This window comes from Pelodiscus sinensis, chromosome 5 (assembly GCF_052426305.1).
Source record: "Pelodiscus sinensis isolate ZL-2025 chromosome 5, ASM5242630v1, whole genome shotgun sequence".
Lineage (NCBI taxonomy): Eukaryota > Metazoa > Chordata > Testudines > Trionychidae > Pelodiscus > Pelodiscus sinensis.
The window spans coordinates 80321283-80336508 of record NC_143056.1 but is presented as its reverse complement, the minus strand read 5'-3'; the positions used below and the strand labels follow the sequence as shown (position 1 = coordinate 80336508).

Here is a 15226-nt window from a genome sequence, read left to right as displayed (position 1 = left end):
GGAGTTGGCGTGCATCACAAACAAGTCCATTACTGGGTAACCCCATTTCTTGAAAAGGTTGTTTATGATGGATTTGTTGATTTCTCACTCATGGTTCTGCGGGAATTATCTGCTGAGGGCATCCTCTAATTATACATTGTCCTTGCCTGGTAAATGCATTGCGGTAGGTGTGATGTGTGTAATACACCATTGCCAGAGTTTCATTGCTTCCACATATAGGCTGCATGATCTCGTGCCCTCCCCATCTGTGAATGTAATATGTCGTTGCGGTATTGTCCAACATTATTTTCACTGTCTTGTTCTGTATGTGCTCAAGCAGTTGGGAGCACACTCATCTGACTGCCCTGAGCTCCAACACATTGATATGGAGCTGGGACTCCTGAGGTGTCCATTGTTGTAGTATCACACTCCCCACGTGGACTCTCCATCCCAGCAGGGATGCGTCTGTTGTGATAGTGATGGATGGCATTGGCGCCTGAAATGGAAGCTCCGTGCATACATTACGTATGTCTGTCCACCAGTCTAGGGTGGCTTTGACCAGAATGGATACATGGGGTGCCTTGTGGATTAGGTGGTGTCTGGGTTGATACAGAGTTTAGCTATGCCTTGGAATGGCCTCATATGCAGTTGAGCATGGGGGACTACAGACGTGGACGCAGCCATGTGTCCAAGTATTTGTAGGCATGTACATGCCGAGGTGCATGGGCAGCTCTGTACTGACACAATCAAGTCGCGTAATCTCTCTCATCTGTGGATCAGCAATGATGCTATGACCTTGGTGCAGTCCAGCTAGGCTCCCATAAATTCCACTGTTTGTGTAGGAGTGAAGGAACATTTGTCTAAGTTGAATAGGAGGCCGAGCGTGTTGAATAATGGCCTTGTTGAGTGTAACTCTCATTCCATGTCCCCATACATGGATGCCATGATCAAACAATCATTGAGATACGCAAATGTGTATTTGTTTTCTCTGTAGGTATGCGGTTCCATGGCAAGGACCTTGGAGAATACTCTGGGTGGTGTCTACAGGCTGAAGGGAAATACCCTGTACTGATAGTGTGAATTCTTGATGGTGAACCCGAGGAACCGTCTGCGTGCCGGGTGAATTGATACGTGGAAATATGCATCCTTGATGTCTAGGATATATAGCCTCTGATATTCAATGAACCGGTTGAGACCACGAAGATCTAGGGTGGGTCTCCACTCCCCCCCCCCTTTTTTGACAGGAAGTATCTAGAATAGAATCCCTTGCCTCTGTATTGGCTGGCTACTTCCTTTATAGCGCCTAGCTTCATGAAGCGCAGTGCCTCTTCCAAGAGAACACACTCGTGAGAGGGGGTCCCTGAGGAGGTATAGGATAGGGGTGGGTGAGTTGGTGGAACTGCTGTGAATGGTATGAAGTACCCAGTTCGTATTATTTCTAGGACCCATTGATCTGAGGTGATGGTTTTCCATTATTATTATTATTATTAGTCCTCTTCGCTCCTGATGGAGCTAAGGCACCAATGAATCTTCTCCAGCCTTCACAGTCCTGGAGAAAACCGTCTGACTTCTTCCCAGGTCGTGCCCTTCCTTTTCATGTCCTCCTCCACAGTCCTCCTCCAGGTGCCCAACAGCCTCCCTCTTTTAAGGCTTTCCAGGTGGAGTCCGAGTGCCATATGAGGGAGTCTTGTTTCGCTCATCCAAAGGACATGCCCCAGCCATCTCCAGTGTCTCTGCTTGATCTTGTCCACAACATTGTTGATGCCAGCACGTTGGCTTATCTCCTTGTTGGTAACATGCTGTTCCCAGCGGATTCTGAGGATACGTTGAAGGCACCGTCCTTCAAAGCCTCTGAGTCTGCTCTCAATCTTCTTGTTAGTCCTCCAAGTCTCTACAGCATACAGCAGGACTGAGTGCACATTCGACCTACAGATCTTCAGTTTAGTCCTGGTCTGCAACAGTGACGACTTCCAAATGTTGTTAAGCTTTTGGTAGGCTTGCGCTGCCAGGGCAATTCTAGCGGAGATCTCTTTGTCGATGTTGCTGTCCGCCGAGATGTAACTGCTGAGATACCTGAAGTCATTTACTTCCTCTAATTCTTTACCCGTGATGGTGGTTTTATCGGTGTTAGTTGTCCTCAGTTTCATCACTTTGGACTTGCCAGGATGAATTCTGAGCCCAACTCTTCTGGCTGACCAACAATGTCGGTCTTTTCTTGGATGTCCTGCCGATCATGAGCGAGAAGCGCCAGGTCATCTGCGAAGTCGCTGTCCTCAAGCCGAGCAGTTGGTCCCCATAGCACTCCCCTTGATCTGCCCTCAGTGGCTCTGCGCATCACCCACAAGGTCGAGGACAACAAGGAAGATAACAGGTGAGATTACACAGCTCTGTCTGACCCCATCTTCACGTGAAACCAGTCATTCTGCTGTCCATGTCGCACACAGCATTGATTCTCAGCGTACAGGTCCTTCAGGATGTTAATAACCTTCTCAGGGAACCCGTATGCTTGTAGAATCCTCCAGAGTGAGGGGTGGTGGATGCTATCAAACGCCTTCTCAAAATCGATGAAGTTAATGTAGAGCGAAGAGTTCCACTCTATTGACTGCTCCACTATGGTGCATAGGACAAAGATCTGGTCCGTGCACGACCTTCCACTTCTGAAGCCAGCCTGTTCTTCCCTGAGGATTTTCTCAATGCCCTTTCATATTCTCTGTAGCAGGACTCTACAGAAAATCTTTCCCAGCAGACAGCAGATTAATCCCTCTCCAATTCCCACAGATGGACAGATCGGCTTTTTTGGGTAACTTCACAATAATGCCCTTCTTCCAGGCCTCCAGTACCCTCTCTTCTTCCCAGACCCTGTTGAAGAGACCCTTCAGAACTTGCACACTTGCCTTGGGGTCTGCCTTAAGCATTTCAGCAGTGATCTGGTCTTTTGCCCTTCATCTGTTTGATAGCGTCTGCTATCTCCAGCTCACTGATGTCCCCACATTCCATGTCTACTTGGAGGTCCATACTTCTAATGTCAGCCTCTTCCTCTGGGTCTGGTCTGTTGAGAGTCTCCCTGAAGTGTTCCGTCCACGTGCTGAGCTGTTCTTTTGCTGTCACCAGCATTTTCCCGTTCTTGTCTCTTACTACAGTAGACTTGTTGGTAAAGTCTCCTATAAGAGTCTTGGTGATTTTGTACACTGTCCTAGCATCACCACTGTCTACTGCTGACCGGGCCTCCATGGCAATATTGTCCACATACGCTCTCTTATCTCCTCGTACACTTCTCTTCACAGCAACGTTTAGGTCCCTGTAGACCTGTACAGCTGTTATTTTATCTTCATCACTGCCTGCAAGTGTGCGCTGTTTAACCATCTTTCTGTTCTCAATGAGCTGCCATGTAGCATCTAAAATTCATTCCCTTCTCTGTTTCTTCTTATACCCCAGTACAATCTTGCTGGTTTCCAGGTATACCTTCTGGATCTCCTCACAGTGGATATTAATATTATCTGATATCAGGTCTTTGAGCAGGCTGAATCTGTTGAACAGCTCTAGAGTGAACTGGATCTTCACTGTCGGATGTTTTAGTCTACTGGAGTCAAAGAGCTGGCCACCAGTCAGTCTGTCTGTCCTCATCAGCTGTTTCAGCTTGAGCTGCAGCTTGCAAAGATGATGATGATGAGCGCTCGGACATCTCTCATGGATCTTCTCCACTTCTGGTTGATAGCAATGTGATCAATTTGGTTACAAGTCCTTCTATCTGGAGATATCCAGGTCAACTTATGTATTGTCTTATGTTGAATGACAGTGCCTCCTATCACCTGGCCATTCTCCAGGCACAAATCTACAAAACGCTGTCCATTATCGTTTCTTTCGCCGACACCCTTTGGGCCCATGTAGGATTCGTAGCCTTCATTATCTAACCCGACTTTTGCATTCAGATCCCCCGTTACAATCAAAACGTCATGGCGAGGTGTCTTGTCCATCTGCTCTTGCAGGTTGTTATAGAATAAGTCCTTCTCCTCTGTAGCTTGTTCGGTGAGTGCATAGCATTGAATAATGGTGGTTTTGGCGTAGCTAGAAAATAATCTTGCTCTGATGATACAAGAATTGACTGTAGGCTCTTCTTAGCCTGAATATCCGTGATGCCAACCTTCTTGGTGCTGTCCATCTGACTTTCCAAAGTAACAGACAGTCTCCCCTGAACCAAGTGTTAGCATCCCTGAGTCAGTCCATCTCATTTCACTAATGCCCAAAATACTGATCTTGTACCTGGACATTTCTCTCACCACCTGTGCTGTTTTCACAGTCTTGTATATGGTTCTTACGTTCCATGTTGCCACTCTCACTTTTTGCTTACGTCTCACTGGGGACTGTATTGGAGCAGAAACTTCTTTTCTACTTTCATCTCTGTTCGTCATGCTATGCGTTGCTGCCTCGGTCCTCAGCTGATCACCCCTTTGATGGCTTTTTAAAGTTTTCATTGATGTTTCTGTGGTTTTCCATGCCACATAGAATTTGGCCAGTTTGTTTCCCAACGTCTATTTGACTAGATTTGCCTGCTCTGGAGGACTGAGGGCCATTGTACTCTCAACCAATATCTCAAATTTTCTGATGAGAGTTGGACGGTCGAGTATGTTTGTTCATTTGATTGTCTTCGTAAAGATTGTCTCACATGTCTCTTGCTCTTATAGGACCTTTGTTGTTGGTTATACCCTGATGTTCTGGACCTTTGATTATAGTGTTTGTATTGTTTCTGCTTGGATTCAGGCACCTGAATCCCCAATGTGCAAAGCATCGCCCTGGCATCTTTAAGGGTGCGGAGCGATGAATTCGTTGCCTCAACAAAGAGTTTCTCTCCAATGAATGGAAGGTCTTTGATGTTTGATTGTATCTCCTTGGGAAACCCGGACAGTTGCAGCCATGCCATTCTCCCCAGCATGACTGCATTCGCCATGGACCTGGCTGCTGTATCTGCAGCATCTAACGCTGCTTGCAATGCTGTGTGGGAGATCAGAGAGCCTTCAATCACATTCAAATTGTTTCTTTATATCATCTGGTAGATACTGAATAAAGGAATTGAAGGTTTTGAATGTCTGGTATAAATATTTTGCTAATAGAGCCACATAGTTAGCAATTCTGAGTTGTAGGGAGGCTGATGAATATGCCTTCTTCCCCATGGCATCCATCCTCTATCTTCTTGTCATGATTCTGCGTTCTAGGGTACTGCTGTTGCTTACCCCTCTGATTGGCAGCTTTGACAACCAACGAGTTTGGGGGAGGGTGCGAGAATAGGAATTCTACCCCCACAGGTGTTTAATAGTATTTCTTATTTATTTTCTTAGAAGTCGATAGTACCGATGCTGGGTGTTCCATATGGCCTTAGCTGGGTCCATTAAGTCCTCATTCATCAGTAGAGCCAATTTGGTGTGCTGAGGTAAGTTAAGTATGCTAGCAAGCTTGTGCTTGTTCTGCGTCACACCTGGGGGTTGTATCTCCAGGGTGTCCGCTACCCTGCAGAACAGGTCTTGAAACTTTCTATAGTCGTCACCTCTGATTGGTGACGTGGGTGGACTGTGGTTGTCCATTGTGGAGCATGATGTATTAGGAGGGATAAGCGAATCTTGTGTCACTTCCTCCGTCGATGCCTCACTGTCAGGGTTGACCGGGCTGTAGTTAGCTCATTCCCACATGTTCGTGTTGGCTGACTGAGCCCTTGGTATCTGGAGGGGTTGTTGTTGCTGCTGTTGGCTTCTGTAGGGTCCCCATGAGTCCCAATAGGGCCACTATGGTGGGAGCATTGGGGTACCCATTGTGCCATCTACCAATTCTGGGGTTGCTGTTGTTGTGTTGCAGTGTATTGAGGCATTCTGGCATGACCAATTATTTCTTCCTCGTCATCATTGCTGAATCTCGTGGATCTGAGCAATGCTGGTATGGATGACAAGATGGAACCTCTAGACGTTGGGGTAATGTTTGTACCGAATAGTGGTGAGCATAGTACTGACGGTACCATGAGATCCACCTCTGTCATGTACCTTGGTACTGTGGCAGGGGTGGCATCACTGTATAGCCTGCCCCTACTGGATGTATCTGTGTACTTGGTGCTCTTGGGTGCACCGGTACCAACAATAATGCTAGTCTGTCTGTGCATGGCATTCTGCGTCTCTGCAGCCTGCGGGCTTTTTTCTTTGTTGGTGGTACCGACTTCTCCTGCGGTACCGCTGGTTTGTTCTGAAGAGAGCCCGAAGCTTCGCCAGTGGTTCTATGCTTTACGAACACTGGCTCTCTGAGCAGGATCCCATAACCCACTTTCTGCTGCCTTGCTCAGGGCAAGCACTGTTTGCCTCCTTGCCTGGAGGTCTTTTATTGCTCTGTTGCAGAGTGTCAGTGGGGAACCTGGCACATTTTGTACTGTGCTCCTGGTCTGTCTATCTAGCACGTCCCTCCACGGCAGTGCGCCTTTTGCCCTCCATCCCAGCTGTAGTCACTCTGGGAGAGGATGACACAGGCTGTGGGTCAGCCATAGTCTTTTCCATACAAAGAAGTCTCCACTGTAGATCTCTTGCCCTTTTAGATCTAAAAGTGAGTTTTTGACAGTGAGGGCACTGGCTTATTGGGTGGTCCTGCCCGAGGCAGCGGAGACACGGTTTGTGCCCGTCTGCTGCCGATATAAATGCGCTGCACTCTGTACACACCTCTTAAAGCCAGAAGGTGCTAACATGCCAGGGGTTTTTTCCCCTCTGAGGTGCCACGGGTGAGCGGGACGCGGCAGTGGCACTGGCGCCCTGCTTGTTCTTCATGTTATGTGCTTTTCCTCTGTTAATTTGTCAATCAAAGCGATTGTGCAATAGTGCAGCATGGGCCACCAGCCAGGGACTGCTACTAAGGATCTCCAGGCCGTGTGCACAGCAGTGCTGACACACCTAAGTGGAGCACCCACGGGGACCCTCAAAGAAGCAGCCAGGCTGACACTCGTTATCTTGATGCATTTGAGATATCATAGTCAGTAGGAAAATATGTGGAGGCTAGGGGAAAAACTTTATAAGCAGGAAGAAAGAAGGGCTATCAAGCAATTAAAAATTAACCATGATTAATTGCATGACTAATCATGCTGTTAAATAATAAAATATCGAAATGGCATTCTAACACTAAGGTGTAGCAATATTGAAACTTTAGTGGTGACAATGTTTAAGTATTGTTGCTACTCCTACTGTAATTGCACTTGCAGTAGCAACAGTGGGGAAACAAGAAAAAGTTGAGTGCAGTTTTAAACAAGAAGTTATTGTAGGGACATTGCATGCAATAGCTTATTGAATTAGTTGTCCTTTTCCTAGCACAGTCTGTAAAATACTTTTGAGAAATAAGGACAAAGGCAGTCAAGCAATATGTTTTTATTATGCTCTAAAAAGAAAATCCATGAAACAGACAAGATGTTCCTTGCCTAAGGCCATGTGTACTCAACAAATTTTAGAAGTTTTTAACTAGTTAGTTAAAACCTAGTTTGTGCTCAGACACTTCATGGCTAATCCTAACAATGACAGCTCATAACTGTGCCCCTGAACCTTGTTTGAAAAGATTTTTTTTCACCAATTAGTTTTAATTCTCTGACTGTATAACCTGTAGTCCTTTCCTCCCAGCTTTCTGTGGAATGACATCCCAGAGTTGCCTCATATGTTGCACCTGATATTTCACATGCATGTCCTCTGGCCCTTAACTGTTGCTGAAGCCCTAGGAGAGAGCCACCATGATTTTCTAATAGCATAGGATATAAAATATGGGAAGGCAAAGTAGTAGCTATGGACACAACACAACCATGTTTGTAACCAAATCAGATGACTGTCCCAAACTGTTTACAGGTACATGTGTTATTTTTGTAAAGTAGATGTTGAGAGTTTCACAAGACCCTAACAGTGGAATGATTTATGTTTTAGGGTGAAAACGTTGAAAAAACATCATTGGTTGAGACACCCCCAAACAGTCAAACCTTGGTGTCATATCAGTATTGCTTTGAGTTCAAACAATTCTGAAACTCAAAGCAAACCTGCAAGGTGTGTGAGAAGCAAAACCACCACAAGGTTTGCACAAGGTCCTGCTAACAAAGTCAGCTAGTGTCACATAGCTTGATTCTTAGCTCTTAAGCCATGGTTTTCTTAATTTGTACCTAGATGGTTCTCTGTTTGTGTAAACACAGCTAAGTTACTAAAGGTAAACTAGAGGACAAAGATAAAAACCTATATTAAATGAAGTCAAGCCAATATCAAGTTGTGAAGTTATACAACATGGAATCTGATACTCAAAATGAACCTAGTTTCCCTATGCAAAGCTGTTCTTCCTGCTATACTTCCCCATAGTGTAAGAAACTGCTAGTTGCAGAGATCTTACTGTTACAACATTTATTAGAGTTGCCAGTAGCATTTGTAATTAGTGATAGACTAAAGCAAGAGTCAGCAACGTACAGCACACGTGCCCTAATTGGCACACAAAATGATTTTCAGTGGTACATGCAGTGAACAGGCTTCTCCTGTCTCGTCTCCTCTCCCTCTCCCTCCCCCCCCCCCCTCCCCGCAACAGGGAGCCTGTGTTGGCAATCCAGCATGATGCTCCCCTGCAAGATTGAAGCCAGTGCCAGCTTCTTGGGGTGGGGGAAACCCTGAAGCTCTACATCAGATTCAACCTGCAGGGAAGCACATGATGCTCCTCCCCTCCCCACAGCAACATCTGTTGGCATCATTACTTACACTGAATGATTTGTCATTTAATGATTTGTCACACTTTTTTTTTTCTTTTAAAGCATTTTGTACAGGTTGAACCTCCCAAATCCCAGGCTCCCTGGTCCAGCAACATCCATGGATTTTGGTGGACCCAAGAGCACCAGGAGTAGGAGCCAACTGAGAGAACACGGAGTTTGTGGAGCCCCAATTGGGCCAGCAGTAGCTAGGCAGGGGAACCCCAGCATCTGCCAGAAATCCTCAGCAGCAGTGGGGCTGGGATGGCCAGGCAGTCCTTACCAGAAAACCCCCAGCATCAGCAGGGCCAGGCAGCAGCTTGGGAGTGCAAGCTGGGGAACCCCAGCAGTGGGGACCCTCTTTCCCAACCAGGAAACCCTCGCTGTCAGTGGGATCTGGGGGCTGGAGAACCCTGCCAGTGGGCCTGAGGAACCCTGGGAAACCATTGGCAGCAGTGGGGCCGGTGGTGGCCAGGTGGCCCAGGACTGGGAAACCCCAAGGAACCGCTGGAGGTAGTGTGGCTGGTGGTGATGAGGCAGCCCTGACTGGGGAACCTCGGGAAACCCCAGCACAGCTGGAGTGGAGCATTGGCCAGGCCAGCTTTAGCCGGGCAGCGGCAGGGTGGAGAGCCCCAGGGGAACCTTGACCTTCCCTGGTCTGGCAAATTCCCTGGTCTGGAATGGCTCAGGTCCTGAGAGTGCTGGACCAGGGAGGTTCAACTTGTACTTAATTTCAACAGGAAGAGTTCAGAAACAACTGCTGACCAAGACAAACAAAAGGGAAACTGTATCTTTAATGGTCTGTTATCGTCACATTTTTAAGTGAATGGGATGATTTCCTTTTGTTGCCAAGACAGCAACCGTTACTGTGGCAACCACACAACAACAGGGATACTTAAACGAAACAGACTCCACTCACCTGCACAATGATGCCCTTGCTCTTGTACTCTGCATGGAGGCCTCGAGAGAAGAAATCCACAAACGCCTATAGAGAAGAGGGAGGACATACAGTATATATCAAAATGGAAACTAATATGTATGTAGTTTGTCGATATCTCTCAGGAGTTTTTAAATTACTTTTTACACATCTTAAACTTCTTAAAATAGACAAACTGAATTTAATAGCAGATTCATAGGTATGCTTGCCAAGTGCATTATTCAAGTGAGATGAAAGTTCAGAACAAAGATGAAACCAATTCAAAAGAGAAGATCCAAACCCCTTGGAACTATTGGAAGTCCAAATATTCCAAATTTAATTTTTGTGATTTAGACCTCTCACTAGAGACCAATGGGAAGCTGGTATATAACAAAGTCCAGAAAAGGACTTCTCACTAAATGCCTGATTTGCTTAGCCTATTGTAGAAAGGTAGTTATCTGCCACCTTACTTATACAGTTTAAAAAAAACTGGCAAAAAAACTGTTACCTACCTCTTGTAATTGTTGTCCTTTGAGATGTATTGCTCATGTCTAGTCCATTTAGGTGTGCGCATGGCACGTGCTCCTCCATGGCAGCGTGCGCACGCGTGCACACACACACACACACACACACACCCCTGCCCCCCCCCTCAGTTCCTTCTTGCTGGAACAGTCCAACAAAGGGGAGATAGGCAGGATTTGGAATACACATGAGCAACACATCTCATAGAACCCTTATGTGAGTTAGGTAACTTTTTTCTTCGAGTGATTGCTCATGTCTATTCCATGTAGGTGATTCCCAAGCTGCATGATCGGAGGATGGAGCTTATGTGGAAATTAACTGTAACACTGCTGTCAAAGGTGGCATCATCTTTAGCCTGGGAGATGGCACAATGAGAGGTCAACATATGAATGGAGGACCAGGTGGCTGTCCTACATATGTTCAGGATGGGCACCTGCGACAGGAAGGCAACTGAGGACACTTGGGCCTTGGTGGAATGAACAGTGAGGGCTGGGGCTGGAACTCTGAAAGGAAATAGCAGGCCCAAATGTAGAAGTCAGAGATTGTTGAGATGAAACCGGTAGCCCCTTCACCCTTTCTGCTATGGAGACAAAGAGCTGAGGAGACTTAATGAATGATTTTGTACGCTCTAAATAAAAAAAATCTAAAGCATGCCTCACATCCAAAGAGTGGAGTGCATGTTCTCTGGTGAATCCTAACTGACTGTGTCCAACTCTTGTTGTTTTAGATCAGATCAAGTAGGTTATCTAAAATGATCAGAGCTTGCAGCACGCAGATTCCCCTCTGTAAGGGCCGAAAGGATAAGCTCTTCAATTTGGATTGATAAGTGGCTCAGATAGGGGGTTTCCTACTCCCCAGTAGCACCTCTTGGACTGACTCAGAGCATTGGTGCGCAGCTCAGGTGAACCATGAAGCTTCCACCCAGTGAGGTGAAAGGACTCCAGATTATGACGACGCCATCAGTGCCCCAGGTCACAACTGCCTCCTTCACCCAAACTCCCTTCTTTACCCCAGGCTCCTGTTACCCAGGCAAGTGATTCAAAATGGAGTTTGCTGGCCATTATCACCTCAACAGTTTCTTCCTGCCAAAAATCACATGGAGGGATGCTTTGCACTCCACCCTCTGGCTTCTGCACGCGGTTCTAAACCTGTGCACCTCTCACTAATGCGATGCATGCACAGCTAGGTTATGCACTCAACACCTTTTTCCTATGCACACTGCCCTATTTTACTGCACCCCACTCACTAATTCAGTTTCCTGACTCAATGCTTTTATAAACCCTCTCCTGAGAGCAGCTCGGGTTGGTTCTCCTCGGTCTGTCTGTAGCTGCGTGTCATGTCTTCTTCGTCCATCACCCCTGAGGAGTTCCATCCGTACGTGGTCTGATCAAGGCTGCCCAAGTTCAGCACTAACTGTGCCCTCCTGAGGTGAGAGAGAAGTCTTCCCTCTAAGGATTTTGGGACCAGTGGGACTTTACCATCTATTATTTGTTCACCTGTGAAACCTCACCAAGCCGAAGGACTGGCGCCAAGGAATCTGGAGTTCGTCAGCCACGTGGAGGCGAGGATCTACCTTGAGGGATCTCCCTGCTGTCCTCCCTCACGGCTTTAAATTAGCCACGAGGTTACAGGCGTCCATCGCCGCCTTCAATTTCTTGTTGTAAAGTATATGCCTTTTGTATACAGGATCTTTCTATCCTCCTTTTCTTCTGGGTGAGACAGTTACTGTTGTTCTGGCTGTTGATGCGTGTTGCTATTTTCCAAAATATATGGTTTGGCCCGAAATTCATGCCTGACCTGATTTGTGACTACCTTTCCAACAGTGATAGATATGCGTATCAGGTTAAATGTGGCTCCTGTAGGGGAGGCAGCATTAGGCTTTAATTAATTGTCCAGAGCAATTATTTACCTCAGTCTCCCAGGTAACACTCCTTACTGCACCGAACCTCCATCCCAGACCTCACACCTCCTCCATTAATATCATGGAAGAGTGCAGCCCTAACCACTTTCCAAATTCTTGGAGTGGCCCCCCATAAAAAATTATTTCCCACTGCTGTCGTAAGTGATGCTACTAGGAAAGGCACTTGCAGAATGCAAGGACCAAGGAGCTCCAATAACTGTCACAGGTGGTAAGAAGGAAGTGAGGCAGCAGAGGGTCAACAGGGGTATATATGCACCACTATAGAGGAGCTACTCCAGAGGAATCCACTGTCAACCCAACATGTCCTGCTAAAGGAAAACTCTTTAACTATCTTGTACATTGCGCACACACCCCTGGAATGGACATGAGCAATCACTAAAAGAACAATTAAAATTGTTGCTTGCTTTGCAAAACTGAAGTGTTTTGATTTTTTTAAATTTTGCTTTCACATAAATGCCACATATTACACTAGCATATTCACTATGAAAGTGGCATTTGTTCACTTTGAACGACACTACTATTCATTCTCCATCAGTTGGAAGTTTACAAGTTACAAGTGCAACATCCTTTGGAAAAAAGGTGATAAGAGGGAAATTGGCAAGGATTATATCAAGACACCATCTCAAAGATGAATACAGCAAATAGAGCCTGCTGTTTTCCCTCTTTTCATTACTCACTCCTAAGTGATGAATACAACACTTGTAATTTAACACTCTGCCGGTGCTGTAATAACCCAAGGCTACTCACCAACACCAACATTTTTTTTGGACCATAAGGTTTCCAAACCGTATTTCTCCTTTGTTTCTTTTTTAGCAAGGTGAGACAAAAGAGGTGTCAGATGAGCCATCATGACTTACAATAATAAAACTGCAGTTCCTTCACTGAGCTAATGCACTTTATTCATAAAGTTAACTTCAATTAAAAAAAAAGGAACTCTACAGAAAAATGAACTAAAGAGAGCAGCAGCTGCATCAGAGCTGCGTCAATAGAGAGACAGTCAAGAAAAATATTACATGTTTTGCTATTTTCCTTCACTGACCACGTCACTATTACATTAATAAAATCCTAATTATAACCGGTGCTTTGTTAAATTCGTAGTCTCCATACTCATATCTATTAAATGGTCATTTCACTGAACCTCTCAGCCTGTACACAAAGACAAGAATCAATTCCCACACAATATTATCTCTATAGATATCTACCTGAGTATATGCAAGCGCTGAAAGAAAACCAGAATTTACTGCAAGACAGTTGGATCCATGGATTTTTCATTTTCAAATTATTTATAAATAAATAAATAAATAAATAAATAAATAAAAACTGAAGAAAAAAAAACTTGCAGACCATATAAAACCAGGCCCCTGTCAGTTATCAAAATATCTATAGTTGTTAGACATGAAGTTGTAAATCACTGCCATGTACCATGCAAGGGCACAGTACACCATGCATATGCAATAGCCTGTTGGGCATTTCTATCGTCCATTGCCAAATTTGCATATTTGGTGACCAGACACCAGAAGAGATGTGTAATTGTGCATCTACCCTAATTAAAATAAATAAAATCAGACTCATACGTTATTCCTCTGCAAACTGGCTACGTGTGGTATTCTGTTAATCAAATGACTCCGTTTGTTCACTTCAGGAAAGATCCGAAATTCTCTACTTGATTTGTTGTCCAACAATCCAATAGTGATTAATATAAGATGTAAAAAGGAACTTCCAGTATTTTTTACTGAAAGTTATATTGCAAACAACAGTATGTTCATTTTACATAGATTTAACAAAGCAGGAATTTAGCCACTTCTACTGTACAAATGAATTAAATATGTATTTTCAGTATATACATTGTTCAAGAAAGACATTTGTACAAGATTTTACTTTTGGTGTCACCCAGAAATCCTCAGAGATCTTTAAAATAATTGAAATAAGCCTGAAGTATAGAAACCATTGCTTTTTTCTTCCCTTTATCCCTGATTAATGAGATACAAGTAAGTGTAAGTAAACAACAAAAGTAATCCATGTGGGCAGTGCTCTCACATTTCCATTCTCTTGCCCAATCAACTGCAGTGAGTGCGGCATGGCACAACACTTATCCCTATGTCCTGCACAAACACAGTACAAGGGAGAAAGTTTTTCTTTAAGAATATTTCATTTGTAACTGTTGACATTTCCACAGGCAAACTGAGTGAGTAAAACACTACTTTGTCTAGTTAGCGAAGGGCATCAACTTAGTCATTAAGGATGCCACAGATTAAATGTATGCTGCATGGGATGTGGGAGAGAAGAACCTAAGAAGTGCAGGTGGGGCCTTTCTACAGATTATAAACATCAGGAAAGTCATTTGCAAATTTGCTAATCTCAGCCACTGTGGCAGAAGAAAGCAGATCTTCCAAATTTAACAATGAAGAATTGAACAGTTACCCTGTAATTGTGTTTCTTGGAAGAAATCTTCCAGGAGTCCCATTCCTATATTTTAGTTTCCTAGCATATGACAAAGAAAAATCCCAAACTTTTAGCCAGCTAAAAAACCTGTGGGTCCCCTAGATGATTGAGCTATAAAAGGAGCAATCAAGGACGATAAAGCCATTGCGGAGAAACTAAATGATTTCTTTGCTTCAGTCTTCACGGCTGAGGACGTTGGGGAGATTCCTGAATCTGCACCGTCCTTTGTGGGTGATGAATCTGAGGAACTGTCCCGGATTGAAGTGTCATTAGAGGAGGTTTTGGAACAAATAGAAAAACTTAATGTTAACAAATCTCCGGGACCGGATGGCATTCATCCAAGGGTTCTAAAAGAACTCAAATGGGAAATTGCTGAGCTATTATCTGTGGTTTGTAACCTATCCTTTAAATCGGCTTCCGTACCTAATGACTGGAAGGTAGCCAACGCGACACTAATATTTAAAAAAGGCTCTAGAGGTGATCCTGGCAATTACAGACCGGTAAGTCTAACTTCAGTACCAGGCAAATTAGTCGAAACAATAGTAAAGAATAAAATTGTGAAGCATGTAGACTAACATAATTTATTGGACAAAAGTCAACATGGTTTCTGTAAAGGGAAATCCTGTCTTACTAATCTATTAGAGTTCTTTGAAAGGGTTAAACATGCGGACAAGAGGGATCCAGTAGATATAGTATACTTGGATTTTCAGAAAGCCTTTGACAAGGTCCC

At 44.7% G+C, this 15226-nt stretch overlaps 1 protein-coding gene across 2 annotated transcripts in view; it reads right to left on the bottom strand.

The window, feature by feature from the left end:
• HSD17B12 (hydroxysteroid 17-beta dehydrogenase 12) overlaps positions 1-15226 on the bottom strand; it is a 156843-nt gene that overhangs the window by 9298 nt on the left and 132319 nt on the right. For both annotated transcript variants that reach the window (XM_089778549.1, XM_075927517.2), the window contains one exon: positions 9615-9680. In XM_089778549.1, the coding sequence (XP_089634675.1) occupies positions 9615-9680 (66 nt within the window). The remainder of the gene's footprint in view (positions 1-9614; positions 9681-15226) is intronic.